The sequence below is a fragment of the Dipteris shenzhenensis genome, chromosome 25, assembly GCF_047967505.1.
Source record: "Dipteris shenzhenensis isolate YYH24624 ecotype China chromosome 25, Dip_SZ_1.0, whole genome shotgun sequence".
Lineage (NCBI taxonomy): Eukaryota > Viridiplantae > Streptophyta > Polypodiopsida > Gleicheniales > Dipteridaceae > Dipteris > Dipteris shenzhenensis.
The window spans coordinates 9,110,373-9,138,329 of record NC_141620.1 but is presented as its reverse complement, the minus strand read 5'-3'; the positions used below and the strand labels follow the sequence as shown (position 1 = coordinate 9,138,329).

At 39.9% G+C, this 27,957-nt stretch overlaps 1 protein-coding gene across 1 annotated transcript; it reads left to right on the top strand.

The window, feature by feature from the left end:
* The first annotated feature begins 15,028 nt into the window (after positions 1-15,028).
* On the top strand, positions 15,029-27,025 carry LOC147885414 (histone deacetylase HDT2-like). Its single transcript, XM_087396761.1, has 11 exons — positions 15,029-15,225; positions 17,191-17,261; positions 19,583-19,804; positions 20,136-20,160; positions 20,300-20,350; positions 20,440-20,675; positions 20,881-20,970; positions 21,139-21,232; positions 21,398-21,507; positions 21,605-21,672; positions 26,373-27,025. The coding sequence occupies exons 1-11, from the start codon at positions 15,213-15,215 to the stop codon at positions 26,425-26,427; spliced, it is 1,035 nt and encodes a 344-aa protein (XP_087252887.1). The 5' UTR covers positions 15,029-15,212; the 3' UTR covers positions 26,428-27,025.
* Positions 27,026-27,957: the final 932 nt, after the last annotated feature.

The window sequence follows — 27,957 nt, the reverse complement described above, 5'->3', positions numbered from 1 at the left end:
CCGTGTGCATGGTTGTGTCAGTGATGGCTAATGTGGCCTACCCTCTGCCAGCATGTACTGCACCATGTGGTAGGGCTACACCATGTGGCTTTTGTGCCCCATTTTGTGCTCTGCGATGCTACCATGGCGATTGCACTTTTGATCGAGTTTGGCCTTAGAACTGCACTGCACCACAATTTCAGCCACATGTCATTGCATAGTCACTCCTCCCTCTGAACCTCCTCTTCCTCTCACTAAACCTCTCCCGAACCTCCTTATCTCTTGAGCCCTCCAAGTATTTGCCACATTGGCAAGTCTAGGATCACTCTCCGTAAAGAATATATGGATAGAGATAAAATATAGGGATAGAGATAGAGAAGACCCAAAACAGTAAGTGCATACAACCATAAGTCGAGATCATCATTCATGGCATGTGTAATTCTAACTTTGACAAACATTTGAGAAGTACAAGCTACATGAGATTGGTATCACCACCCTCTGCAATCAAGGTTTCATTGGGTGTTGAAAATACGATGTGCTCCAGAGCTACGATCTTGTTTCTCCACAATCTATAAGTCTATCTCGTCAGTAGGGCCTTTAGATGGCAAAACAATATCATTCGGAGTTCAAAATTATATCCATGCTAGTTAGAGAGCTTTCTTGTGCATGCTAGTGGGGCTCTCCCAATCCCACTAGCAAGCAACTATCATAGCCCCATGGAGGGGGGCTAGGGCTAGCTGAGAATGCTGGGCTAGGATTGCAGCTCTAGCGCAACCTTATAAAATTTCAAGATGCTACAACCTTCCAATGCCCAAAGCTCCTCATTGGCCCAAACATTCTGAGGGCTATAATTTCTGATGTAGTGCATGAGGGAGGGAGGGAAAGAAAAATTAGAATTTATAAGTAAAAATAGAGAAAAAAAGAAACAAAGAGTGGGGACTAAGGGGGAAAAGAAGTATAGATCATAAATGTAAAAAAGAAAGAGAGAAACTAATATTATGGCCCATTATTACAGCCTAATTTTCAAAATGCAATAAAGAAATTAATACTCCATGTCGATATATATATATATATATATATATATATATTGTGTGTGTGTGTGTTATCTATCGTTTAAGTTAAAAAAAGACAAAAAGGGAGAAGTGATATCATTTAAACCAATATTTGATAAAAAAAAGGAAATCAATATTTGCTTACAAAAAAAGAAAAAAGAAAAGATACATAGAATAATCAAGGTGATAACAAAGGGATAACAATAGTGTAGCCCGGGTAGTTGTGTCCTTGATGCCAATTATTTAAGGAGGAAAGAACTATACTTGCCAACCAACTAGACAATAACGAAAGCTAGAACTTTACTAGCTATTGAATGGGTGACAGGTATCCAAGCATTCTTCCCTTGCTTGTCATTGTTAGTGTCACAAATGATACTCATCAAACAAACAAGAACCCAGGCTAGTAAATGTCATATATCAGGAAGTAGTTAAAAAAGGTATAAGAATGGGTTAGAACCTATTAGGTGGAAGAAACATAGAAATCAAATTATTTGGAGAAATAAATTAATTTCCTAGCCTTCCAGGCATGATTTAAAAAAATTAAAATTAAAATTAAAAGCCTACCATATAGGAGGCATAGTAAATTATAGGTTAGAGAAATAATTTCCTAGCCTACCATAAAGGATGCATTAAGATAAATAATGCAATTACTAAGCCTACCATCGAGGAGGCACAAACAAGTTAGAGAAAATGATTTATTAGCCTTCCATTAAGGAGGCATAATAAAATCTTGAAAGTTAAAGAAATAGATAGATAGTCTTTTGTATGGGGGGTCAAAAGAATCAAAGTTAGAATTTCATTGCATGGGTGACAAGTGCCCAAACATTGTCCCATGCATGCTATTAATGTTATTAACAAACTAGTATACAGTTGTCCAAAACTTCATAGAGAAGAAATTATAATTGTAGATCCATCATTATTTCAAAAGTGTCTTAGCATTCCTAGGGAGGTAAGCTCTGGTCCTAATAATATCTCCAATTTTCTCATTCTTTCGTGCATTCTCCATCTTTTGGTTGATGAGGGATATTTTGACAGGATCCAGGATCACTGACATTCTAGTGGTCCTTTTATATGTAGGGATGTTCGGTCCCAACTTTAGTTGTCAATAATCATAAAAATAAAGGTTACAAGAATAACATTTTATTTAAGAGAAAATAACCTATATCACACTAAAGGAACCAAAGAAATACATCTTTTTGATAAGATTTCAATGTAGGATATTATGAACATTATAACAAGAAAGGCATTTAGTAAGGAAATAATGGACAAGGACGCATACTAGCATTTAAAAATATACAAAGATTAAAAAGAAATGATAAAGAATACATAAGGGGCACTAATAAGTGGGGTGTATGAAGGGTTAATAATGAGGAAAAAAGGTAAGCATAGGGTTATTAAGTATAGAAAGTAGAGATAGTGTATAATCTAAAAGCGTGCATGCGGTTATCTAGAGACACATGGCAGAAGGCCTTGGAATAAGGAAATAGCACGGGACTTGACGCCAACCTATGACCAGCTTCACAAAGCTTATGCAAGAATAAGACGCAATGCATATAGGCTAGCTCAACTATGCACTCCCAACACGTAGCAACTACGCCAGTGCACAGAGATGGGAATCAAGCGGCAGACTATTGAATGGGCAATAAACAACATTTATCTACGCCAACAATACTAAAGCCAAGACTGGGACCAAGCAGCAGACAATAAGCAACTAATGCTTATCTACACCAATCCTCCCTAGGTGGCAGCAAGAGGCAATCATCTTCAGGTAAGTAATGTTCATGCATGTATATAGCGTAGATAAGCAAAACTACAGAGTTGTGCTAAAATGACTAAAGAACGAAGCTAAACAAACGTCACCACAGTCAAGAACTAGAGGGCAATCCAGAGGAACTGTGTTCAAACAAAGCTCCTATCCACCATAATCATGAGACAATGCAAAAATGCTTGCAAGGGACTATGCCATCTTAAGACAGCAAGTCGTTTCGGTGTAGGAGAAAGAACATAGGGATATTGAGGGCGACTGAAGAGAGAGAGAGAGAAAGAGAGAGAGCAAAGGCTATGCACCTGAGTAGTCGCCATCACGTACAAAGAAACTACATAGTTCGTTGAGTTTAGAGGGGGATGGAGTAGAGGCAGAGCTTAGGAGGAGAGGGTGTAGATGTAGAGCATAGAAGTAGTAGTCGCGACAGATGTAGATGGAGCCGACAAGTGGACGTAGTAGGAAGCTTAGGTAGTGGGAGCTAGGTAGGAGGATTGTTAAATAGGCAAGGTGCCACCGAGAAAAATAAAGGCACCTCTTAGAGTAGGTATGCCACTTGTTCTTCCCTCATCCAAAAAAAATCGTCACGTAGGCATTTTTTAAACTAAACATGTTTAGCATTTCCAATAAGGCTAGGTATAATGTGGAAAGTTTACACATATTACTAAAATAAAGTTTAAAGGACTCAATAATTCATAGGAACTATATAAGATAACTTAAAAATTCAATAGTTACATTAACAAGATAACTTAATCAGTGTTGCAATGTACTACTTGACATATCATCAAGGTACGCACTAGGGTAAGTGTGACTATAATCATAAATTGAGGATATTAAAAAAAGGGGGGTAGATTGATACCACATAGCAATGATAAACTATTACATCTTCCAAAGCTTAGAAGGTACCAATAAATTCAAAGGTCATTGGAAAAGTTGCCCATTACATCAAAGTTTACATAGAGACCATTGTCAATATGATGTATTCTAGGTGAGTTGCATCAAACAAAGCAATATATCAGTTTTTGACAAATATAAAGGGTGCTAGTGTGTGAGTGTGTATGTTGAGAGCAATTAATAGGGGTGTGTGTGTGTGTGTGTGTTGGGGGGACGAGGTAGAGGGCTGTTTAAGCTCACAAGTGTCAAAATATATGAGATAATGAAAGTGTGTGTGTGTAGACAATTCGATATCCCATCACACTAATGAGCCATACATTTAATTCAAAGTAGTATAATTAAGACACAATTATTAATAGAAAAATGAGGAGTGAAAAGTGACATCATTTTAATCAATATTTGATTATATAAAAAAAAGGGGGGGAAATAATATTTGAATAAAGAAAAGACAGATTAAGAGAATAATCTAGATAATAACAAAGGAATAGCAATAGTGTAGCTAGGGTAATTGCATCCTTGATGCCAATTATTCGAGGAGGAAGGAACTATACTTGCCACAACCAACCAGACAATAATCAAAGTTAGAACTTAAATGATCATTGAATGGGTGATAGGTATCCAAACATTCCTCCCACGCTTGTTATTGTTGTCACGAATAATATCAATCCATAACACACCACAACTACACAGGAAAGCAATCACTTTTGACTTCTCATTACTGCAAGCTCAAAACAAGCTAAAAAGAGAAACTCATGCTCCCTTTACATTCATGCGATGTGCAAAGATGCTGATACTGGAAGAAGAGCACTGGTCACAAATACAAAGAAACTCCTATTCCCTTTCAATTCCTGCAACCTGCAGAGAAGCTGACACCGAAACAAGAGTAATGGTCACAAATACGATTGCTAAACTTACAGCAACTACATATATTCAATGACATAATGTGAAAGAGATAGAACAACCCTGGCAAGACCATCTACATATTTCTAATAGGAGGAGATGGAACCGGTAAAACAACTATCGTGCATGCTCTCAATCAAGATCTCATCCCTAAATAGCTCTTTAGCCAAAAGGGGAAGTTTAACCAACTTTGTAGTACCACCTTTACTCTTGTAGAGATAGTTAATGAAGAGAGTGTAACCTAAAGCTGCAATCAAGCTCTAGAAGCAGTCATCTTGGCCACATTAACTTTGGAAGAGAATAAATTTTGGCCTCGTCTCTAGTAATCTTGATCAACCACATTTAGGCTAGTTTTAGACTAAATTCAGATGGGGACAGATAGTACACTCAATCCCTTTGGGTGTTTGTTGAGGCTAGCAATTACCTATCCATGTACAGTTGCACTTAACAATAGTAAAACAATCAACTACCATGGATCATGACAACTCTGTCACCCAAAGTTGCACTTCAAGTGGCTACTATGAATCATGACCCATTGCCAATAGTCCAAACAAAGACAACCACACCCCGTGTTATTCATATACGATAGCCATCACCACATCATACATAGCCTAGGAAATTGAGCCTACTCTAATACCATGTTGTAGCTCATAGAACATGCCAGCTCTGCCCTCACTAAAAGCCGATGGCTGAGAGAGAGAGAGAGAGAGAGAGAGAGAGAGAGAGATCTCAATCCTCCATTATATTCAAGGCTTTCAAGGTTCTCATGTTGCGTGTGGGATTAGTCAAGCCACAACTTCACATGTCAAACAAAATCACAAGGACCCCTTCATCCACTAGGCATTTAACCATACAAGCCACACAAGCAGCTACACCAAGGGTGGTCACTCATTCTCAGCAAATAAGTGCAACACATTTGTTGGAAGCTATCAAATACCACAGTTGCACCTACCTTCTATGCAACAAGGGCACATACCAATGGAGCCTATGCACAGTTCATGTGGTTCTATAGTAGGGATGTGACACACATTTAGACTCCAAATTAGAGCATTAGCCCCATACCCAGCCCATATCCTTGAAATGGTCTATCACAAGTGGAATTAACATCATATAGCTAGAGGCAGGTGTATTGATGGTTGGAGATAAACTTTAGAGACATCAAAGAATGGTGGGACATAAGTCCCTGCTCCTAAGTCACATGTAAATGATGTTCATTTGGCCTCAGTTCCCAACTGCAATAATGAGCAAGATGGACAGTGGAAAAAATACATGAATTGTTTGCACATTGTCTTTAAGATGGATGGTCCTCACCAAGAAAGTGGTCGATGAGATAAAGAATGAGGTGTTTGTTATTGAATCTATGGAAGACTCGTTGCATGCAATGGAATATGACATGCACATATGTGCAAGGCCTATGTGTACGTGCCTAGACTTTAAAAAATGGATGTAAGCCATAAAACCATACCTAGCATGCAAATACATCCACTTCATGTTTTTAAGAGTAGCAGGTCTTTATCAAAATGAGCACATGTTAATTCATCACCATGTGCTCTCCATGACGAAGGTGGTTATGGTGCTATCTAGTGAGTAGACTTACCCATGACTATGTGTGTATGATAATGTAAAATCACAACGTAATTCAAGGAGGATTTTTTGTATATCAAGGTGTGATGACTTGGTTATTTATGCAAGGCTTCATAGTCTAATATCTCAAAAAATTATAAGTTCTCTTATAATATCTGGGCACATGACTATATACTATGATAATATAAAATCACAATGTAATTCAAGGATACTTTTTGGTATGTGGAGGCATGACTTGATTATTTATGCAAGGCTCCATCGTCTAATATCTCCAAAAATTATAGTTCTCTTGAGTTTCAATTTCTAGTCTACTTTGTAGTCATTCACGCATGAAGGTTGCTTATTGTGCTTTCTTCTTGAGTAGTGGTAGGCTTATTTTCTACAAGAATCCATAATTATTCATGCATGAAGGTTGATTATTGTGCTTTTTTCTTGTAGTGGTCGGCTTATTTTATGCAAGACTCCATAGTCTTATCTCAAAATATTATCAGTTCTTTCAAGTTTCAATTTCAACTAAAAATATATATTTGAGTTGTTTATTTTGAGTGTATGGGTAAGCTTCATGCCAAACCTTAAATGCAAAGGTACACAAAGGAGTGACTTAATATAAAAATGTGTTTGGAAGAGAGGGCAAAGAGAGGGGGATAGTCTAAGAGAGTACCATAGTGCAATAACATTGGCAAGTAAGACTAATAATTTCCTTATGGGATGTGACACACACACATATAGATAGATAGAGAGAGAGAGAGAGAGAGAGAGAGAGGAATAATAATGACAAGAAATACTACTCTTTTTTTTTGTTGGAATTTGTGTGCCTTTGGGGCTTTAATGTGGTCCTAATTCCCCTTGTGGTACCTTGAAACAATTAGATTTTGGAGGGGTAAAAGGGCCCTCTTTGTGTGTAGTGGACATGCTTACATTTGAGGATTGAAATTTGATATATAATGGTGTCTTATGGAAATCCTTGGATATCTAATGGTGTCTTATGGATTGAAATTTGATATATAATGGTGTCTTATGTAAATCCTTGGATATATAACGATAGTTTAAGGCCCTCTCAAAAGTCTCATCAGGACTTAGAGAGGTTGATGCATGGCTAGGAGGCAGAGAGATGGGATCTCCGATGCTTTGCATTTCCTTAGGACAAGTGGTGGCAATGGATTGGCTGTCGACAATTGGTATCAGATCTTAAGAGTGTGGGCTATGCTTAAGGGCTTTGTTGCTTCATTTTGTCTTTTCTCTTTGTTTGCAACATGAAATGCATGCGATTGTTTGATCTTTGTAAATAGACGAGTCATTTAACACAAGTGTTTGGTCTCTATCGTGGGTATGCAATATGCAGCATCTTTATATGCTTGGCTTCACTGTCTCTTCCTCATATGTTTGTGCTATGCAATTATTTATTGCATCGATACACACTCTTCTCATTGTCTATAGGTGGCAAGATGGCTTTTGGGATTGGAAGAGTAGCCCATGTAGCTTATATGGTTCTAACTTGGTAGAGATACTGCAAAGATCGTTACTCTGCTGCACTGTGAATGAGTGCATACGTTGCTTCTCTTTGCGTCTTTCTCTTCAGGACCATATGCATGCGAGTCATTTAGTTTAAAGTGTCACTTTTCTTTGGGTCTTTCTCTTTAAGACCAAATGCATGCGAGTATTTTTTGTTTTGAGCCATTAGTATAAGTCGAAAGCCCTCTCTTTGGAATGAAACTTTTTGACTTTTTTGGAGTCTAATGAGCATACCATGAAATAGATGCTAGTAGTTCTCTTCCTTCTTGAATCACGTCGTTTTCTAACCTTTTCCATCTATCTTATTGGATTTATCGAAATGATTTGCATTTGATACTTGATCGAAATCCATCTCCTGCAACATATGTGCAAGTGATCATGTGAATGAAATCTCGGTCTGTTCATTTTTTGGCTTTGACGTATTCTTCCAAAGAAGCATTGCACCTGCTAGTCTTTTTTTAGAGCCACAGATGATAGTTCTGTGCATGCCTTCGCATGTTGGGGAGTCATGGGAGAGAAGAGATGCATCATGACAAGAGTTGAGAACACACAAGAGAAGACCAAAATGTGTGTTCTATTGATTGTGAGAGAGAAGCCTCTCATTTATAGAGTGGGATAGAGGTGTCCTAGATCATAGGCACCTCTCCTACATCAAAGGCAGTCAGCCCTACAATATAGTAGGGACTTCCTAAATCTTTGTTACCTCCTCAAGAGGGCACGTTGTACTACATCACCACTATGTGTCATGGTCCTAGACACCTCATAGCACTAAGTGTGCTATACTACACACACACACACACACATGTGACTACTAGATGCACACGTGCACCTGAGAGCAAGTCCTTGATCATAAATGTCCCAACATACCCCCCCTCAAGCTCCCCTCATGGGTTTGCCTCATGCTATGTCAAAAATACATCTAGTCACATAGTTTCACATGCCATATCATGGTGGGTCAAGGATAAATCTATGTCTAGGATCACATGCTAGCAAGGGTGCCCAAGGGTTGAGGTTCACAAAAAATCGGATAGACCCACCCAAATGGTTATCCCCCTTGCATGTACAAGGATTAATCTTAGGCCTTTGTGTGGACCTAGTTTTTCGTCTGCAAGAGGTACCATGGAGGCAAACACATATCACATGGGCTACATCATATGGTGACTAGAGGTGATTTACAAAGACTATCAGGACTAAAACACATAACCATAACATTCTCTTCTCATCCACTAAAGCATTTGAGCTCAAAATTCATGAGGAGCTTCTTCATAGTGTCGCCCAACTTCAACTAGGAGGGCTAGTCAAAATTATGACTCTACTGCCCGAATTTTGAAAAAGCGTGTCAGACATAGAACGCATTGGTACGGGCAGTAGGAGGACAACTCTATGCCAAGCTTAAAGCTAGAGGTGTGTCCTAATGAGATGGTTCTTTGGCCCAGAGGGCTTGGAGAATGGTCGTCCAGGTGAAGAGTATAAGATCTCACAAGAATTTTCAAGAAAGAGGCAAAATTGGAGGGAAGGGTGCAGAGGTGAGGAAGAAGATGATGATGTGGCAAACTAGGAGGCTAATGAGTTTCTATACTACAACTCTGATACCACATGTTAGGGCGTTGTGGAAGAGAAGAGATGCATCATGACAAGGGTTGAGAATACAAGAGAAGACCAAAATGTGTGTTCTATTGATTGAGAGAGAAGCCTCTCATTTATAGAGTGGGAGAGAGGATGTCCTAGAACATAGGCACCTCTCCTACATCAAAGGAAATCATGCCTACATCATAGGGACTTCTAACATCTTTGGCATCTCCTCAAGAGGGTGCCTTATATTGCATCACCACCTGTGTCATGATCCTAGAAACCTCATAGCACTAAGTGTGCTATACTACACGCACACACACACACACAAACATGTGATAGTTAGATGCACACATGAACCTTAGAGCAAGCCCTTGATCACAAATGTCCCAACATCGTGGTCTTCCCATTCTCCATGTGAATGGCAGTCATTTGACATAGAATGCATCTTTTGGTTATTGTAGAAGGCGAATCCTCTGTCTCTTTTGGTTGCTTGCTTCGATTGACGTCTCTGCTTGCTTTTGTTCATTGTCTTTCTAAAATTTCAAGACTATCTAGGTTGGTATTTGACTATAGGTACTTTGAATGCATACTGTGGCTTTCATTGTGTGTTTTTTGCTACGTTATTTTGGTGACCTCTATGCCAATGAGATGTTCAGAATGCTATTCATTCAGGAATTGAGCCACTGCATTCATGGAAGTAGTTGTATGTACCTACTTTAGAAAGATTGTGGTGTGCCTTATTTATGTTTCTAAGTAGATCTTACAGCAGTGACCATGTTTTTGCATTCTTTTACATGTGCTTCTCTATGTTTTCTCCTATAACTTGGTGATAGAAGTTTGTTTTGAGTTGCACTTTTCCTGAATCCAATCATAATTGAATGTGTTTGAAGGTTGTAGAAAATAGTTTCATAACTATGTTACTTTTGTAAATAAGTCATTTGACTTTTTAGACAATAGTTTTCACTTTGCTTTTACTTTAATTTTGTAACTAAGTCATTTGAGTTTTTAAACAATAGTTTTCACTTTGCTTTTTCTTTCTTGGGAATAAAATTGGACATTTACTTTTGCTTTTCTAGTAACCACAATAGAGAAAAATGAGAAGACTTATGTGGGTGAATTTTGTAAAAGAGACTCTACAATTTCCTCATCATGCTGTTAGGAAATGCAATTTGTTTCTTGCATAAAACTTATTTCTACTAATTCAAAAAAACAGTTCAAGAAAATTTCAAGGAAAAGGCATTGTGAATTGTCTATGCAACATGATTTGTATATGTTTGCTATGTAATTCAAGGGATAAAAATGAGGAATAAGTGCGTTATCTTGTAGAAAAGTTCCTTTCTAGATTGAAAATAGAAAAAACATTTTCTATTATGTCTTCGGAAAAAACAAAAGAGTTTCTATTTGCTCAGTTCAGCGTATTTGCTATTAGTATTGCCATAAAAGAATAAGAAGTCTCGTATTATGTAACAAGTCGTTAGGAGATGGAGAAATGAGTGTTGAAAATCTGTGCAGAAGTTTACCTATTCAAAAATCCAAGTGGTTTCCATTTGTTGAGTTATGTATATGCACTCTAATTGTCTTCATAAAAGAATAAGGAATGATGTCTTGCATAACACCTCATGAAGTGATAGAGAAATAAGTGTCAGGATGTTGTGATGAGCTTCTCTTAGACTTCCTAGTGGAAGGAAGGAAGTCAAATAAAAGTAGATGTTAGCCTAAAACTCTTTGTATCCACATATTGCTTGCAGTTTACTTTTTTATGGAAGATCAAACACGTCAAGATGGCATGGCAACAAAGAAATTAAAAACCTTTGATGATGTCCAGCCACCATGGATTTAATAAATGGTAACCCTTTTAGTGAAATATAAAATACTTACTTTGAATTTCTTACCTCGAATCTTAAGCTTGCTTACGAATTTCCAAAACTTACACTTAGACACTCTTGCTCCTGGATTCCGATAAGCTCTTGAGCACCCCTCCACCTAAGAGCAATCCAAGATCTTGTATCATAGCTCCAACGTGAGAGTCTAGCTCACCAATAACTCCTAAAAATACCCTTTTGAGTTGATGAGCTTCAAATAGACATTCATTGTACCCTGCCTATAGGAGGGTTGTCAAATTCACAGTTGCATACAAACAAAAGCACGCTGCAATCAAAGAAGGTTGAAACTTGCAATTTTCAATTGCAATAAGTAAAACCTTACTTGAAAATACCCTTTTGAGTTGATGAGCTTCAAATAGACATTCATTGTACCTTGGCTATAGGAGGCTTATCAAATTCACAATTGCATACAAACAAAAGCACGTTGCAATAAAAGAAGGTTGAAACTAGCAATTTTCAATTGCAATAAGTAAAACCTTAACAAAGCTTTGATTCCTTATCCACTAAGACTTTGAATGAATGGACGACATGAAAAATATACTGCAGAATCTACCATCGTCTACCATTGTTCCTTCTAAATTGGACTTCAACTAACCTTCTACCAACAGAGCTATTGTTGTGCATCTAGCCTCTACAATTTGTTAAAGTATTTCCAATTTTAGAAAAAAATTAGCTTTCTAATGGTATTCTCAGATTTGCATTCGAGGGCAAAGACTTGGTCAAATATGACACGTTTCGTGCAATAGAAGGTCCTTGGCCCAAACTTTAAAAAAAAAAAAAAACCTTGGCCCAAACTTTTGAAAGTTGACCTTATTGATCGGAGGGTTGAAGAGACTATGCAAATACTAATGTACAATTCATATTTAATCCCCATGGTGTAGCAACATATTGCACCTCCCACCTTGCACATGACTAAAGTGGATACAACCACAACAAAGTACTAAAAGAGGCCTTTGACTACAACGTAAAAACAAACTTGGTACAATCAACCGTCTACAAAAGATTGGTAGCACATTGATAAACGCTCAAGAATTAAGCTCCCAATAGGTTGCCTATATTGCGCTTTCTTTGCCAATAACAAGTTCCTCCAAACAATTCGCCTTCAATAGAAGATAGAACTATTAAAAACGAAAGCAGCTTTGCCATGACACTGACATATTCTTTAAGGACATCATTCAAAAGTATTCCAAACATCAACAAGCATTATGAGAAATTTGCTTGGCCGAATACACAAGTGAAGATGAAGAAGGAAGAGAGAACATGATTCGTGGACTCAACCAACACAAAGACCCATATCACTTCTACCATGAGAACTTTTTGCTCTATATCCCCTTCAAAATATTTGAGAGCACACTGATGGCAACAGACAAACATGGGCGGACGTATATCATGAGCATACAACAATCATCAAAGAAAATAAAGACAAGTTCACCAAGACAATACTTCAAACGACTAAAAGTAGCTACTCACTGGAAACATCAAGAACATCATCATCTAACCATTATAGCTATGACATCGGGGCAAAAATAACACAACCCAGAAGCTAGCCAATTCACAAGCATCCTTCTCACAAAACATACAAACTAATGCCAAACAAAGATTACCATGACACAAGCCAGAAACTAAATCAAGAGCAACAACTCCTGCACGATGACATCATGCTTTGCAAGATACCGAACACAATAGAAGTGACTCATCTTTTCCTCAATGGAGGTGCTGGCATCGGTAAAACATTTACCTTGCACAAGCAATAGTACAAGGGTTACTCCACAACTATGCACGAGCAATTCATTCCAACATTGACTTGCCAAGCGCATTGGTGATGGCATACATAGGCAGGGCCGCATTTGATGCAGGTGGGACAACGATCCATTCGGCTCTACACCTACCACTCGCAACTCATTCAACCAAAAATCTCACCGGCGAAAACCTCGACAATCTTAGTAGTCATCTTCGATGAAGCGTCTCTAATTGGCCAAAGAATGCTGAACTTGATCGATACAAGACTCCGATCAATGAAACACAATCATTCAAAGCCATTTGGTGGATTAGATGCCATATTATGAGGTGCTTTGTGCCAGGCAAAAGCCCAATTAGAGATTATTGGAAATTCAAGAAGCCTAGGACATCAACTAGCCTATTCTAACTCTCGTATTAGGAAGAGAAGGTTTGATGCTATGGACTAAGAACAATAATGCGAAAAAAGGGAAAAAAATTCATAGAAACATTGAACAAAATTAGAGCTGCACAATATGACAACAATGACTAACAATACCTAAACGACACTTTCCTATGATGGACGCCACCTTACACCAATAGTGCTCATCTCTTCTACACGAATGCATAGAAAGAGAACCACTACTAGCACGTCTTCGAGAGCCTGCCTCGACTTCTCCATGCAATTGACAAAAAAAAGCAAGACATGTAGCAAACAAGCTAAAGCCCCTACAAACCCTCAAGCAACGGTTGGCTTGCACATGACTCTAGTGCTGAAACAAGGAATGATAATTGAGATCTAGAGTGGTGATGGCACGTTCCAGTAAGCTAGCATTAAAATCAACACTTGTACATCGACGAATTCCTGCCAAGATGGATACTAGATCACAAAAGAATTCCTAGTTGGCAAGAACACTCTAAATATAATAACAATGAAGCAATTCCCAAGACAACCTGCCAATGCAAGAACAATACATAGATCACAAGGATTAACAATGTCAAGTGTGACTTTCGACCCACAATGTCAAGTGTGACTTTCGACCCACAGAACATACGAACCCACAGCCTAACATACATAGCCCTCTCTCGCATTTCCTCCATCAAAAACCTTTTCTAACTCAACAGACTAGGAAGGAAACATATTAAGGTTGACACCGAAGTCTTGCAAGAACTCACTTGCATGTAGACAGACACAACTTATCAATATACAACAACACCCACACTATCATTGAGTCCCTTAGTATAGTTTTGCTGAACGCACACCTACTTGACATTCTGCAGGACATGAATATAATGGCTGCTGACATCCTATACCTCCAAGAAACAAAATAACGGCCGTTAAGTAGTGCAAATTTAGACAACTTTGATGAGCTATCCTGCTATATGGGCCTTCATTTTGCAGAAGAAGACACAAACACTGATCACACATAGTACTAGTGCACAAAACAATGTTGAGGTGATAAGCGCAACTTTTTAAAATGAAACACACAGCAAACTACACATAATAGCAGCTTACAAATTGCCCAAGGCAAACACCTGACACTTCGTAGAAAAGCCACAACACATTCTAACAACAATAGGTACCAACACTCCACTCATCATACTTGAATTCATTGGCTAAAAGCAACGAACACATTGAACATCCTCAACAACGCCCTTCGACAAGCATCATGCGCCCAAATAATCAACCACAGTTTACCAGTCAGTGCTAGATCACATTTAGACCAACATCAAAGACCAATTAACAATATTAGGAACGAAATATTGCTACTAGTTAGACCACTCTAGCACCTACATTCTTCTCCCAAAGAACATGCACTACTAAATGCAACTTCTTCGCCAATGGCAACAGCATCTTCCAATCTTGTCATGGATCATAGCAAGCGATGCACCAATATGATCGAGGGAGACCTTCGCCTCAACTTCACATCTCCGAGACGCTTACACACGGCTTCCCTCACTTCTCACCATCCCACAGTCATTCACATAACGAACCGAGGTAGCATGTAACTCCCAAATTTTTGATGTTGTATGCGCACCATAGTGCAAGCCTTGCAGTTTAGCAACTCTAGTAGTACGTCATTCTCCAACAAAAGAATTTCCCTTTTTCCACGTTTTTCACCTTGTTAAAGACCCTAAGGGGACGGTATGTGTAAAGTGAACTTGAAGGGAGGGCAAAATCCTTGGCGGCAAACCCTCACAGAGATCTTATATGATATATGGTTTTCATGTCTGGGGTTTAAGCTAAGCCCTCAGCGAGTCCAAGTTGCCTGGTGTTGGAGGCGTATTTTTGCTCTAGCGCCACCATTCTAGGGTTTCCTGTCCTTCCATTCCTCTTCGCTCTCCGCGGGCGCAGCTATGGAGTTTTGGGGTACTTCTCGTCCTCTATTTACTTCTCTGCACTGTTTGCTCTCTTGCCCCCAATCGTCGCTCTCCCTCCTCCCTCTCTTTGTAGTAGTAGTCGTAACTCGCATTGAGCAGTCGCCCTCTTTGAACGCGCTGGCAGTCAGTTTTCGCGTCGATTAGTCGGTTATTTCTACCACTCGTGGAAATCTTTTACGTACATAGCTTTTAGCTAGCGATGAACTTAACTCTGTTTCAGGAGACGTAGCTGTACCTTTGAAGGTATCCGGTGCGGTCTTCGTTCTTTTAGTCAACTGCCTCTATGGTGTTGTCGTAGATTGCGAACAACTTTCTAGCTGTCGCATGTGTATGGTGTTGCATTAACTGTGGCTAATAGTGGTATCCTTTCTCTCGTTCCGTTTTAAGACAATATGTTTCAACTTCCAGACTTGCGGGAGGTTTGCTCTTCAGCATTTTTATGTGGGTGAAAAACCTGAGTCAAAAGGATATTTTTATCAGCTATACTGCTTTTTGCTTTACTTCCGACAATTATGCTTTGTATTTGACGCCCCGCGTTTTGCTTTGAATGTTGCTAAGCTATGTGCGTTGTTTAAGAATAAAATGTGCAACGCCGTAATAAGTTGTGAATGGATATGCCCTTATTAATACGTATGTACATTCCGTCTCTTGATAAGTTCATAAATAGTGGCTTACTCGTATATTGTCACTCTTGCATTTTTTATGTGTTAGTTGGGATGAAAGAGTAGTTTATTGAGTACGTTTCTTTTTGTGACTTTTTGTGACTTTTTATTCAGCCTTAAAAGTTTCAAACTTGATCCAAGGCCAGAATTCCTTCAAAGGCTCAACTGTTTATTCTCCTATTGTTTCTTTTTGTGATTTTTTCATCCTTAAAAGTTTCCAACGTCATCATCCAAGGCTAGTATTCCTTAAAAGGCTCAATCCTTTGTTGTCCTCTTCATTGAATCAAATTGCAATAGGTGTGCATGACGTTGCATAACTATAGAGACCTCACGCAAGTAGTTAAGTTATATATTGTATTTGAATTGTTGGTTACTCTTAATATTTGCTCGATAAGGTTAGTCTTCTTGATCTTGTAAGAGGATGAATTGGTTTGGTTGCAACTTAGGATTTATAAAAGTGTAGTTGATCGGTTATAGCTGGCGCCTCCCAAGTTGCGGCCTGCTGGTATTGTGATAATTTTTTCTATCTTAAATGGTGTGTTGCCCTATCAGCTAGATTTAGATTTAGATGCTCATTGGGGAGAGACTAAAATGAAAACGTTTAGACTTCACAAGCAGTTGTAGCTTGATTGAAGAGAATTTGGACTACCTTTTGATTAGCCTTCTCCTTTAGTGCTAGCCTTCGTCATGGCTGAGTCTGCCCTTCACCTCTGGAGTGCCGACAGAAACTCAGTAGTTTTGAAGCAAAGTAAATAGAAAAAAGCATCTCCATTATCTTACCAAGGTCACAACCCCCAATCAGCTATTTTGTGTATCTCTGCATCAGCAATAGACATGGATTAGTCTCCTGTACCAGGAGTAGGTATTTAAATGGCGTTTCTTGGAGTCTGTGCAGTGAGTCAATGATACTGGGACTGATTTTAACTCGGTTTAACATTTAAAATAGGAAGAACTGTACAATGCGTGGAAGGCATGATTTTTAAACTTATTCTTAATTTCAGATTGTTCCTAGTTTGTAGTCAATGGATGCTGCCGTGAAGTGCTGGATCAATTTCTGCTTTTGTGTGCCTTAGTTCTGATTTTATTTTGAAGTTATTGGACGTTCGGAACATTGTATTGTTATTATACTTTTTTCTAAGGTTTTATCATTCACTAGGCTAAGTACTTTACATTCTCTTAATTTGGAAACATGTCCCTGTTTTCTCCATTTCGGTTGTGCTCCAGGCATGGGACTGTTCTCTGAATTGTGGGTGTCTTATACGTGATCTTTTCCTGGTACTATGTTGTTGCAGGTGTAGAGGTACCAAGTGGGAAGCCTTTGTCTTGTGACCCTGGGGAAGAGTCTTATGTGCACATATCTCAGGTTTTTGTATTAAACCGTTTTCTAGAAGTTCCAACTACTGAAAAACCAAATGTGCATTAGAATCTGAACCGTTTTTGCTTTTTAAACAAGGTTGCAAGCTTTTGAAACTGTGCCAGCATTCCTTTTGTAAAGTCCAAGTTAAAACTGTATAGGCAGATCATTTTAACATCTAAATGTCGTAGGATTAGTGTAGAATCAAGATTAGAGATCTGGTATGCAGGTTTAGAGATTTGGCATACTTGAAGGTCCAACCTGCCTTTTGCAAAATGTGCTTGTAATCTGTTAATTAAGTTATTTAAAAGATTGCAGTGAGCTGTAATATTGCTATGATGCCAAACGTGTCCCCATCAGATATAGGGTGTGTAAATGTAGGAAACATCCTTCAGCAACTTCTGTCTTAGAATCCATGTATGGGTTTGGTAAACTAAGAAATGCTTGTTCCTTTCAAACATATTCAGGGATTTAAAGTTTCCAGTTAAGTCTTTTATTTGGTGATGGGAAATGTTCTGTGATATTTAGGTACCTATAATGCCAACCTAACCACACTGGGCTGTAGGCTGTGCATATCCTTGAAAGTTCTCTTACGTACTTCTATGTTTTGGAAGGGTCAAACCTTGAGCAGATAGACTTGTACATGATTGTTACTTTGTTAGGATCTCCCATGAGATCATGCTTGTTTTCAACAAGTTAAATAGGCATTTTAACTAAGTAGATAAATTAATCCTCCCTCCACTGCCTCTTCTCCCTGCCTTCCTTCCCCACTCTGCCTGCTCCTGCTGTCTCAGCTCCTCCCCTCTCGCCGTCACCTCCCCGTACCACTCGTCCCCCCTGCTCATCGCCTTCTTGCTTGCCCCCCCCCCTTTTGTCCCCTTCCCTGTCTCCGTCTGCCCCCAGGTGCCTCCCTCCTCTTTTCTCCTCTTTCTCCTTCACCCTCCCAATTTCCCCCGTTCCCACTCAGCGCTTCCTCCCTCGCCATTCCATTTGTCCCCTCCTCTCCCTCCTCACTCTCCCGTCCTCAGCGCTGTCTCCCTCTCCTTATCATGTCCCCCCCCAACTCAGCGCCTCCCCCCTCGCCATCTCCCCCCTCGACATTGCCTTTGCCTCCCCTCTCCCCTCCTTACTGTTACCCCCCCCCCTGCCTGCCCCCCTTCTCCCTCGGCATTGCCTCTCCCCTCCCCTGCCCGCCTCGCCATCAGCTCTCGCTCCCTCCTACTCAGCTTGTATCCCAATCTGCATTCCCACCCCTCCCATTTCCTCTCCTCTCCCATTCTCCCCCCTCTGCCATTTCCCTCCTATACCCCTGCTTCCCCTCCTGCCCTCCTTCCTCCTTCCCTGTTGCCTTTTCGTTGTGATCATGGTAGGCGGATTTTTCTTCATTAGTGGACATTAGGTGATGTTAGTGTAGTTTATATACTTTAGTTCAGTCTAGTTATTAAGCTATGTGCAAAGCTTAACATGGATTAATGTGAATTTTCAAGATGTAGATTTACTTGTTTTTTTGTCATGGCTTTTTTCTATGCATGTTGTGCTATCAGAGCTCTAGATTGAGAGTTATGGATGTTGCAAGAACTGTACCCATTATGTACACACATACAAAACCTTTGCAGGACATATTGAAGAATATCCATTATCTATGCACACATATGCAAAATCATTAAAGGACATTTTTTTTGGAGAAAGTGCGTTATTGGGAAACATGCTAGTGTCTTTTCTATACACAGGGCCTTGTTATTTGTCATTCATTGTATTGCCTCTTTCATGTAGTGTCTGTCCAAGGTAGCTGTTCCAATGAAGTAGAATGATATAGCTGCCTATCTGTAAAGGCATGTAGCTTGTCCAGCAAGGTTAATGCATGAAGTCTAACATGAATTTAGTCCATCAAGGTTAAGATCAGAAAGTTCTAGGGTGGAAGATCCTTGCTTTTTTCTAAGAACAGAGTTGTTGTAATTTAGCAATATGTTGGCCGGTAGGATGAGTAGAAAGTCATGTCAATGGCTAGGTATGGGTATTTTTTTAGTGGCCAAACGTTCAGAACTCTAGAGGGTGAGAGGATTTTTGGCTGTCCATGGTGGGAATGTGCGCATTGGGTACTTTACTGTTTTCCACTTTGAAAAAACTTGCCCCATTCTATTCTAATTTCTAACTAAGTTTATATTTTTTGGTTTCTTGTGAGCATTTTTTTGACTACTGAATTGTATGTGTGTGTTCCTGTTGCAAAAGAGGATAATTTTGTAATTCACTGGGTACACTTTTTCCTAGTAGACCTGTGCTTCCCACTCCAAGGGCTATAGAATTTACTATTTTGTGTTTGGCTTATGCAGGCTGCTCTTGGAGAGAATAAGAGTGGGAAAGGAAACGACCGAGTAGTTTTGAAAGTGAAAGTTGGAAAGACAGAAGTGATTGTTGGAACTTTGTCACAGGGAAGGTGTGATCAGACTCCACTGGACCTAATATTCGACAAGGAATTTGTTCTGTTCCATAATAGTACTGCCTCTAGTGTGTACTTTTGTGGTTACAAAACAGATGCTGTCAAAGATGACGAATATCCTTGCTAATTGTACATGGAAACTTGCCCTTACTGGCTTCCTTGCAAGCTTTTCCTTGGTTACCTCCTTTGTTGCCTTGGTCCTGCCTGTGTCTGTTTAGAAAACTTTGCCTATCAAAGAATAGGTATGCTGAAACCTTACTCCTTGCTATTTCCTCTCTCTGCCCTTCTATGGTCATCTCTCTAGGCCACTGCTCTGGGTCCTGTACCAATGGATTCCTGGGTGATTGCTGACTTGCTTCTTGCCCTTTTAAACTTTTTGAGCTGTTTGTAATGCTTTAGAGCTTCTGGGTTCCTCGCAAGTCCTTAACTTGTTGATGTGCAGCACAATGTTTCCTGATGAAGAACCTTCAGGTATACACGAAATCAACTGGAATATAATTATCCTGAAGTACTGTTTTGTTTGTATAGCTACATTGCTTCACAATGCTTTAGTAGAATTTTATGATATTCAGTCTTTACATTTTACTGATCCTAGTCATCTGCTGTTCAGAATCAGATGAGGAGGTCCCCCATCCTGTACAAACATCAGCCAAAGAGAATGGTTTGCCCCGTGGCTCTGTCATGCCTTTCTGCTTTTACCTGTGCTGTCCAGGATTACAACTTTGATAACAATGTGTTTTTCTTTGACAGGGAAGCCTGCTGTGAAGTCTGAGACCCCTGGAGCTAAACCAGTAGGCAAAGTAAGCGCACAGAAGGTGGAAGCACTACCAGTGGAGTCAAAGCCTCAACCTGTAAAGGCAAAGCCTGAAGTTAAAGAGAAAAAAGTTGAGGATGAGGAAGATGATGAGGATGATGATGACGAAGATGATGAGGATGATGATGAGGATGACGATGAGGATGACGACGACGATGACGAGGAGGATGATGTGAGTAATATGGAGACCTGATCGGGATAACCTGGATTTCTTTACTTGTATCGCGTCGCTGTCCATGTACTTTCTGGCAGGAATGATTGTTTAATAATGAGATTTTATCTTTCCAGTATTGGTTCTGAATGTCGCTCAGGTAATCTTGCAAGTTTCATCGAACGTGCTCATGTTCTGGGCATTAATCTGCATATACTGAATTCAGGAAATGCTAGAGCGATCAAGTGAGGATGATTTAGGGTCTGAGGACGAAGGTGATTCTGAGGAGGATGAGTCTGAAGAGGAGCAGCCAAAGGTATGTTCAGGAAGATGTTTTGTAAGGTGGACCACGTCGGCAAGAAGTCTTTAAATCAAGATATATATACTGCATTTACCCTGAATGCCATTTGTTGTATTTTGCCTGCTCAGTTCTGTGTATAGTATTGCAAATGCAGTATTACAATTCAGTGTACATTGTTGGCAGGCTGCTGGAAAGAAGAGGGTTCTTGATGGGCTTAAGAATACTGGATCTGGGAAGAAGCCCAAGCTCTCAACACCAGTTGGAGCTCTAAAACCAGGTTAGTTTATTCCTTGGAGTAGTGGTGGTGGTTTAATTGTGCTTCCAGCTTATTTGCAATTTCAAAACCTCAAATGTCGGAATTAAAGCTGGTCATTGCTCCTTCTAACTATATGGATTGGGTGTTTCTTGTATCGTCACTCCTGCATTCTCTGTTTATGTTTAGGGGGGAAGATGGATATCAAAACTCCATCAACACCAGCTCCCACCCCCAAGCAACAACAGCAAAGCGCAAAGAAAGATGCTTCTGCAAAGAAGTCAGCTGTTAAAGAAAATGTATGTCTGAAGGCTGAGCCATTTTTTTAAACGTTGCTAGTACTTAAATTGGATTTTCTACGTGGCCTTTTGCACTAAGAATCGTGCATTGTCACAGAGCTCAAAATCTGGTACACCATCCTCTGGACAGAAGCTTGGTCAGTTTACTTGCCAGCCATGCAAAAAGTGAGTTTATTTACCAATGCCATGTAGGATGTTAGGTAATAGGCTGCAAATGAGAGGTTTTTCCAAAAGCTGTCACGGTAGTCTTGCTTGGTACTACTACTGCCTAGACGGAGGTTCTAGGTCAATAGTTGATGTGGTTTGTGCTTAAAGATCTCAAGGTTGAGGGTCTTTCTATATTACTGTTGTGATTGATGTCTTTTGTGATCCTTTTGTGTAGTATGGTATTGTGTTCTTCCTTGCTTTGTATACCAATTCAAAGGTTCTAAGTGCAAGTACCAGCATGTACAAAGTGTTGGTGTAGCAAATTGATTGCTTAGAGTTAAATATCGTCTCAATAGTGAATATATGTAATCTATCACTTTGAAAATTCTGAATTAGGACAATTTCTTGCATTTGTCTCCTTAGACCTACATATTATTTTGGTCTAGGGAAAAATATGAGAATAGAAGTGAATCTTTTCATCTTTTAGTGTGCCCATTCGAGGCTATCATCTTAAAAAATAGAATAAAATATCACATAACACTTGTGGTTGCATGTATGCACACATGCACACGTGTAAAATATGTATAATACCCATATGCATGTGTATGTCTAGAAAGATCTGTAAGAGTAGTATCCTTAGCTTGTCTAAAGGTGATACATATGCACACGTGCATGCATATATATTTATTTCGTACACGTGTACACGTGTGAGAATGAAAAATATGTAATCATCTTTAAAAGACCTCACAAGCCTATCTGAAGCAAAAATACATCCAAAGTTGATTTAACTAAAAGCCATCAAGCGTACAGTAAGATCCTTGTAATGCCAAGTCTTTACAAAGAAGTGACCTTTGTGCAAGGGTACAGTAAGACCTTGGAACTGAACATCACACATGAAATGAGGATATAGATATAGAACTACGGAGTAGTCTGTCTAGAAAGATATGTAAGTGTGGTATCCTTGGTTTCTCTAAAGGTGAAACATATGCATACGTGTATGCTTGTATATGTAGAGCTTGCACGTGTGTGAGAACAAAAAGTATACTACTGTCTTTAAAGACCTCACAAGCCAGCAGGAGGTATCTTACCATGTCGAGAGACGACTCAATAGTGACAGACCTCACATCACATCAAACTTCTCCACCATTAGATAAGTGCCTTCAAAGAGGGACTCTGCAACTACTACTTCTATATCTATATCCCCTTTGTCCAGTTCCAAGATCTTACTGTAGCTATAGTCAACAACCATGGTTTTCTCTTAGCTGACTTGCAAATCCATACTTATTGTAGATTGTCTCGGGTGATTTGATGAATCTCCTCACCTCATTTACAAGGAGGCATCAAGATCTTACTGTAGCTATAGTCAACAACCATGGTTTTCTCTTAGATGACTTGCAAATCCATACTTATTGTAGATCGTCTCGGATGATTTGATGAATCTCCTCACCTCATTTACAAGGAGGCATCAAGTGAGAATTGATATTGCGGTAAATGATCGATGTTCCGTGCCTTGTGAATGAAACCATCTGTATACAGGTTTGTGCATACCAATACTGCTTGTCTCCTCTTTACAAGCTTCATAAATGCTGAGAGCGCAGTTCATTGGCAGTATTTCTGGGTTACATTAGTCCATCCAAGCTGCTTGACTTTGTGCAGATAGTTGATCTAAAATGAGGCTCGTTTGTGTGTAGTCTCACTAAAAACTCTTCATAGTAAAATGTCGTGCATAGTATATCTCTTTCTTTGAATCATGCATGACAGCATGTTGACTTGTAGTCTCAGAATGGGTCCACTCATCCTCTCTGATATTTGTTGCCATAAAATACATGCACATGTAACAGTGAAGATATGGTCTAGCGTGGACCGGTCTCAATTGTTTGCTACATTCACTCTTATGTTTGCTCTCTTAATGTTCTCACTAATGTGAATCTCATGATGATGCCTTTGCCCGAAACTGTTTCTGCCCATGCGAGCAGAGCTTGTATGCATTCCCATTGAGCCCTATGTATGTCTTCATCCTTCCTTTTGGAGATAAAGCGATCCTGTAGCTCACCAATTGCCCCCTCCATTAGCTGCATTTGGCAGCTTGGGCTTGCATACCTTACATGTTCCCTTCCAAAAATTGCAGCTGCATTGCCATTACATGCATTTACTCACTTCGTATTAACATGTTGTTAGTGTGTTTAGGGGGATGGGCATCATTTGTGATGAAAGCATCAATATTGGCTTGCACTTGAAAGTATTCTAGTGCTTGTCCCCAAACAGGGGAGCCGCTCGTTTTTCTCATTCTTATGCACTTGCATAGATGGGCCTCTTTTCGCAAGAGAGTTCCTTGCTTAGCAGAAGTGGCACTTGAAGAAGTGTCCAATTATGTCTCGGATCTGGTGAAAGTTGACAAGAAATTGGTGAGCCTGTAGCTCACTGATTACCCCCTCCATTAGCTGCATTTTGGCAGCTTGGGCTTGCATACCTTAACACTCTTCCTTCAAAAATCTGCAACCTCACTGCCATTGTATGCATTTCCTCATTTCGTATTAACGTGATGTTTTGGTGTGGAGATTTCTCATTTCGTATTAACATGATGTTTTGGTCTGTGGATGGAGAGAGAGAGAGCGAGAGAGAGAGAGAGAGAGAGATGGGGAAGTGAGCTCTCAAATATCTGCAGCCTCAATGCATTTCCTCATTTCGTGTTAACATGAGAGTGTTATCATGAGAGAGAGAGAGAGAGAGAGAGAGAGAGAGAGAGAGAGAGATGGGGAAGTGAGCTCTCAAATATTTGCAGCCTCAATGCATTTCCTCATTTCGTGTTAACATGAGAGAGAGAGAGAGAGAGAGAGAGAGAGAGAGGGAGGGAGGGAGGGAGGGAGGGAGAGGGAGGTATTGGCAAGTGGCCCTACTCAAGCGAGCAAAGAAGCTTACAAAGACCCCTTGGCCCCTTAATCAATCACTATTTCCACATCAATGGTGAATATCGGCACCAAATCCAGATTCTCATCCCCCTTAATCAATCACTATTTCCACATAAATGGTGAATATCGGTACCAAATCCGGATTTTCTTTGAGAAAGGCTTCCTTCTCATCATCCGCCAGTCTGTACGCCATGTTCGTCGTCTCGGCCAACATAGGTCGTACCGCATCTTCCAAACGTGCCGCCACTCCCATTGTGACCCGCACTTTCTTCTTGCCTCGCCACACAGAGATGACATTTTACTCCCAATTCTGCTTGACCTTTGCTTGCCGCAACCAAGGCCTTCCCAAGAGAATGCTATACTCTGGTGTCGGGGCTTGCATATTGAGTACCACGAATGAGACCACGAAGGAGATGTTCGCCACATCCAAGACCACTTGCCATAAGATTTTGAGTGGTGGAACTCGGTGTTGATCAACCATGCGGACTAAGAACGGCACTGGTTCCCATGACATCCATCCCATTTCTTGGCAGGTCTTCAAGGTGACTATATTGACCCCCAAACCTCCATCTACCAAAACTTGAGCGAAAGTCGAGCCAAAGTCCACCCTTGTGCTTTTACTGACTCTCACCAAAATTCTTACGTCCGTCAGAGGGATGGCCGGTACTAGAGAGGAATCAGCTTGGCACAGATCCACCCCTTATGGCTCCGACTCCGTGTGGAGGGAGTGCAACAATTGCCAGTGAAACCTAGGAACCAAGTTGAGTAATCTACTTAGAATGCATTCCAACCCCGAATCCCTTTGCAAAGAATTTGCCCGTTTCTTGGCTTGGTTAGCCCCAACAAGGGAGCTGCTTTGATAGCCTTCTGGCCGTTCCTCGGTAAGTGAAGTTTGAACTTGCCTTGTGCTATCTCCAACTTTGGTTGGACAATCGGCTCCACGAACTGCACCTTGCGTGCCCCAATGGGCGCCTTTGCGGACTCCGCTAGTTGCATCAAGGGTGGCTCCTCCATCATCAACTCGTGGACTTGTCATCATCCTTGCGCATGTATTGGCCAATCCAACAGCTTGTCACCTTTCTTGAGGGTCGACCCCTGTAGCTTTATACCTGCATGGGTGATTATACTAATCTCCAGGCACATCAACGAGTCATCCTCAACAATGTGCACCATGGAAGTGCTAGGCATTTTCCCTTACATCTTTTGCCGCTCCGTTCATTGTGTTGCCAATCTCATTCCTGAGCATCCAAGCATTCGTCCTGCCAATGGCCTTCGCCCAAGCAAAACTAGGAAGTTTTCGGTCGATTTTGACCACAACCTCCACCGCAGCAGCCCCCGCCTCTTTGGAATGACTGTTGTGGTTGCTCCTTTTGCACAAAAGATGCACTCGGATTTTGTTGTCGACAAATTGCTCTTTGGCCATGCCCATTATAGTGGCATCCCACTGTGTTGTGGGTATTTGTCAAGCAGATCATGCACCAATTCGCATTAAGGGCACACTCGACTGCAGTGCGTTTCTTTAGAAACCCCGTATAGCTGCTTATGCTTGGGCACTGATGACGACATAAGTGTTGCTTTGCTTGCTAGGTATGTCTTCCTTTTGTTTTTCATAAAAGTTTTTGTTTACCTCTTTTTCTTCTCTTTAATTCTCTTTTATTTTCTGTGTTTATCTTTAGAACAACAAAAAAATTAAAATTTGTATGGTTGGACTTATTCTAGTCTTACAAAGGTGTAAATATATATATAGAGAGAGAGAGATAGAGAGAGAGAGAGAGGCTTGTTAATTTGGCATGCACATTCTTTTTGCAGGGCTTTCCAATCAGAATCTGCTCTAAGCCAGCACACCCTTGCAAAGCATAAGTAATGTGCTAGGAGTTTTTGTGAATCTTTTTTTTCTTGTTGAGATTGTTCGCAGATGTACCCTATTAGAGCAATTTGCCTTGGAGAAGTCTGCCAGGCTAATGCAATCTAGTAGTGAAGAGTGCTTTGCCTTGCAGAATGAGGCTTTGCTTGTGGATGGCTTATATGCAGTTTTTCTCCTTAACTTCTGTCATGAGAGAGTTGCAGCCGAGTGAATTACAGCATGTACATGAATCAGCCAAACTTTGTTTTTTTGAAATGCCCTTTCACAAGGTTTCTGAAGTTTTGGGCAGCTTCGAACTGCTGATATTCATATGACATTTCTCTAGGCCTTTATTATTCTCAGCTCAATTTCAAATGTGCCTCTTGATGGATGGAGCCCTGTCAAATTCTGAATCTTTGCTGTATGCTGCAATTCTCATTATGGGATCTGCTTATCAATTATTAACATGAGTAGAATGTATATGTAGGATACATGTGTACTAGCCTAACTGTGCTTATGAAGTATGAAATTGGTCTGGTAAAAGCGTTGTGGTCTAGAAATCAATATTGTACGTACTAGGTTAACCAAGCTGATCATTCAAGAAATTTAATTTTTTGTACAGTGTGTGCCTAGACAAGATTTATTGGATTGACTTTTTACTTCAGGTCAAAGTTTTCCATCCTACTTTTCATGCCAGAAGCTTAAAAGGAATGGAAGTATTAAAGCCAAAAATATGGCCCATATAAGTTGAAAACAGGTTTTTTATACTTTCTTTTACATGTTTAGTACGGTTAGATTTTGACCTAAATCATCAAAGGGTCCAATGCTATAGTGAATCATTAATCAAGGAAGGTTTTACTTTCTTTTTTGATGAAATATTACTTGTAGTGAGATACATATTCTTGATTGAGTAGGGGAAGCTCACATGTTGGACCAAATCCAGAAGTTGTTGACTCCTTGATCGATCATAGACAGATGACCTAATTTGGTTACATTCCAAGCCTTTAAGGCTCACCAAATTTCTTTTGATGGATTACAAATGCCCATGCTTGTATTTTCTAAAAAATTACAAGCGTTTTGAGCTACGCTCTGTGAGTATGCTTTTATATTCTGTAAAATTACAAGCCTTTGTAGTTACGCCTATGAGTATGCTTTCATATTCTGAAAAATCCCGAGCCTTAGTAGTTGAGCTTTTTGAGAATAAATTCCTTTGAATATGGAAGATTCTTGACTCTATATATGATATAATCCTTACCCTTTATACTAAAATGAAATGCAGTTTACAGGTGATTGTTATGAAACAGTCTCGTTGGAAGGTGAGAATAGACTTATCAAAATTATGAGGCTAGTGTACCCTTCTCTACAATTTGAGTACCCATACATGGCCATTAGAGTCAAGAGTGGATGGTATCTAAACCCAAGAGTGGCATAGCACTTGATTTTGTCTCAAACATGCACCTGAATTTGTTAAGTAGATGATCAAACTATTGTCCAACAATAGATTTTAGAAAAGAAATGAAAAATTTGCGTCCATAGAGGGAGTAAAAAGTA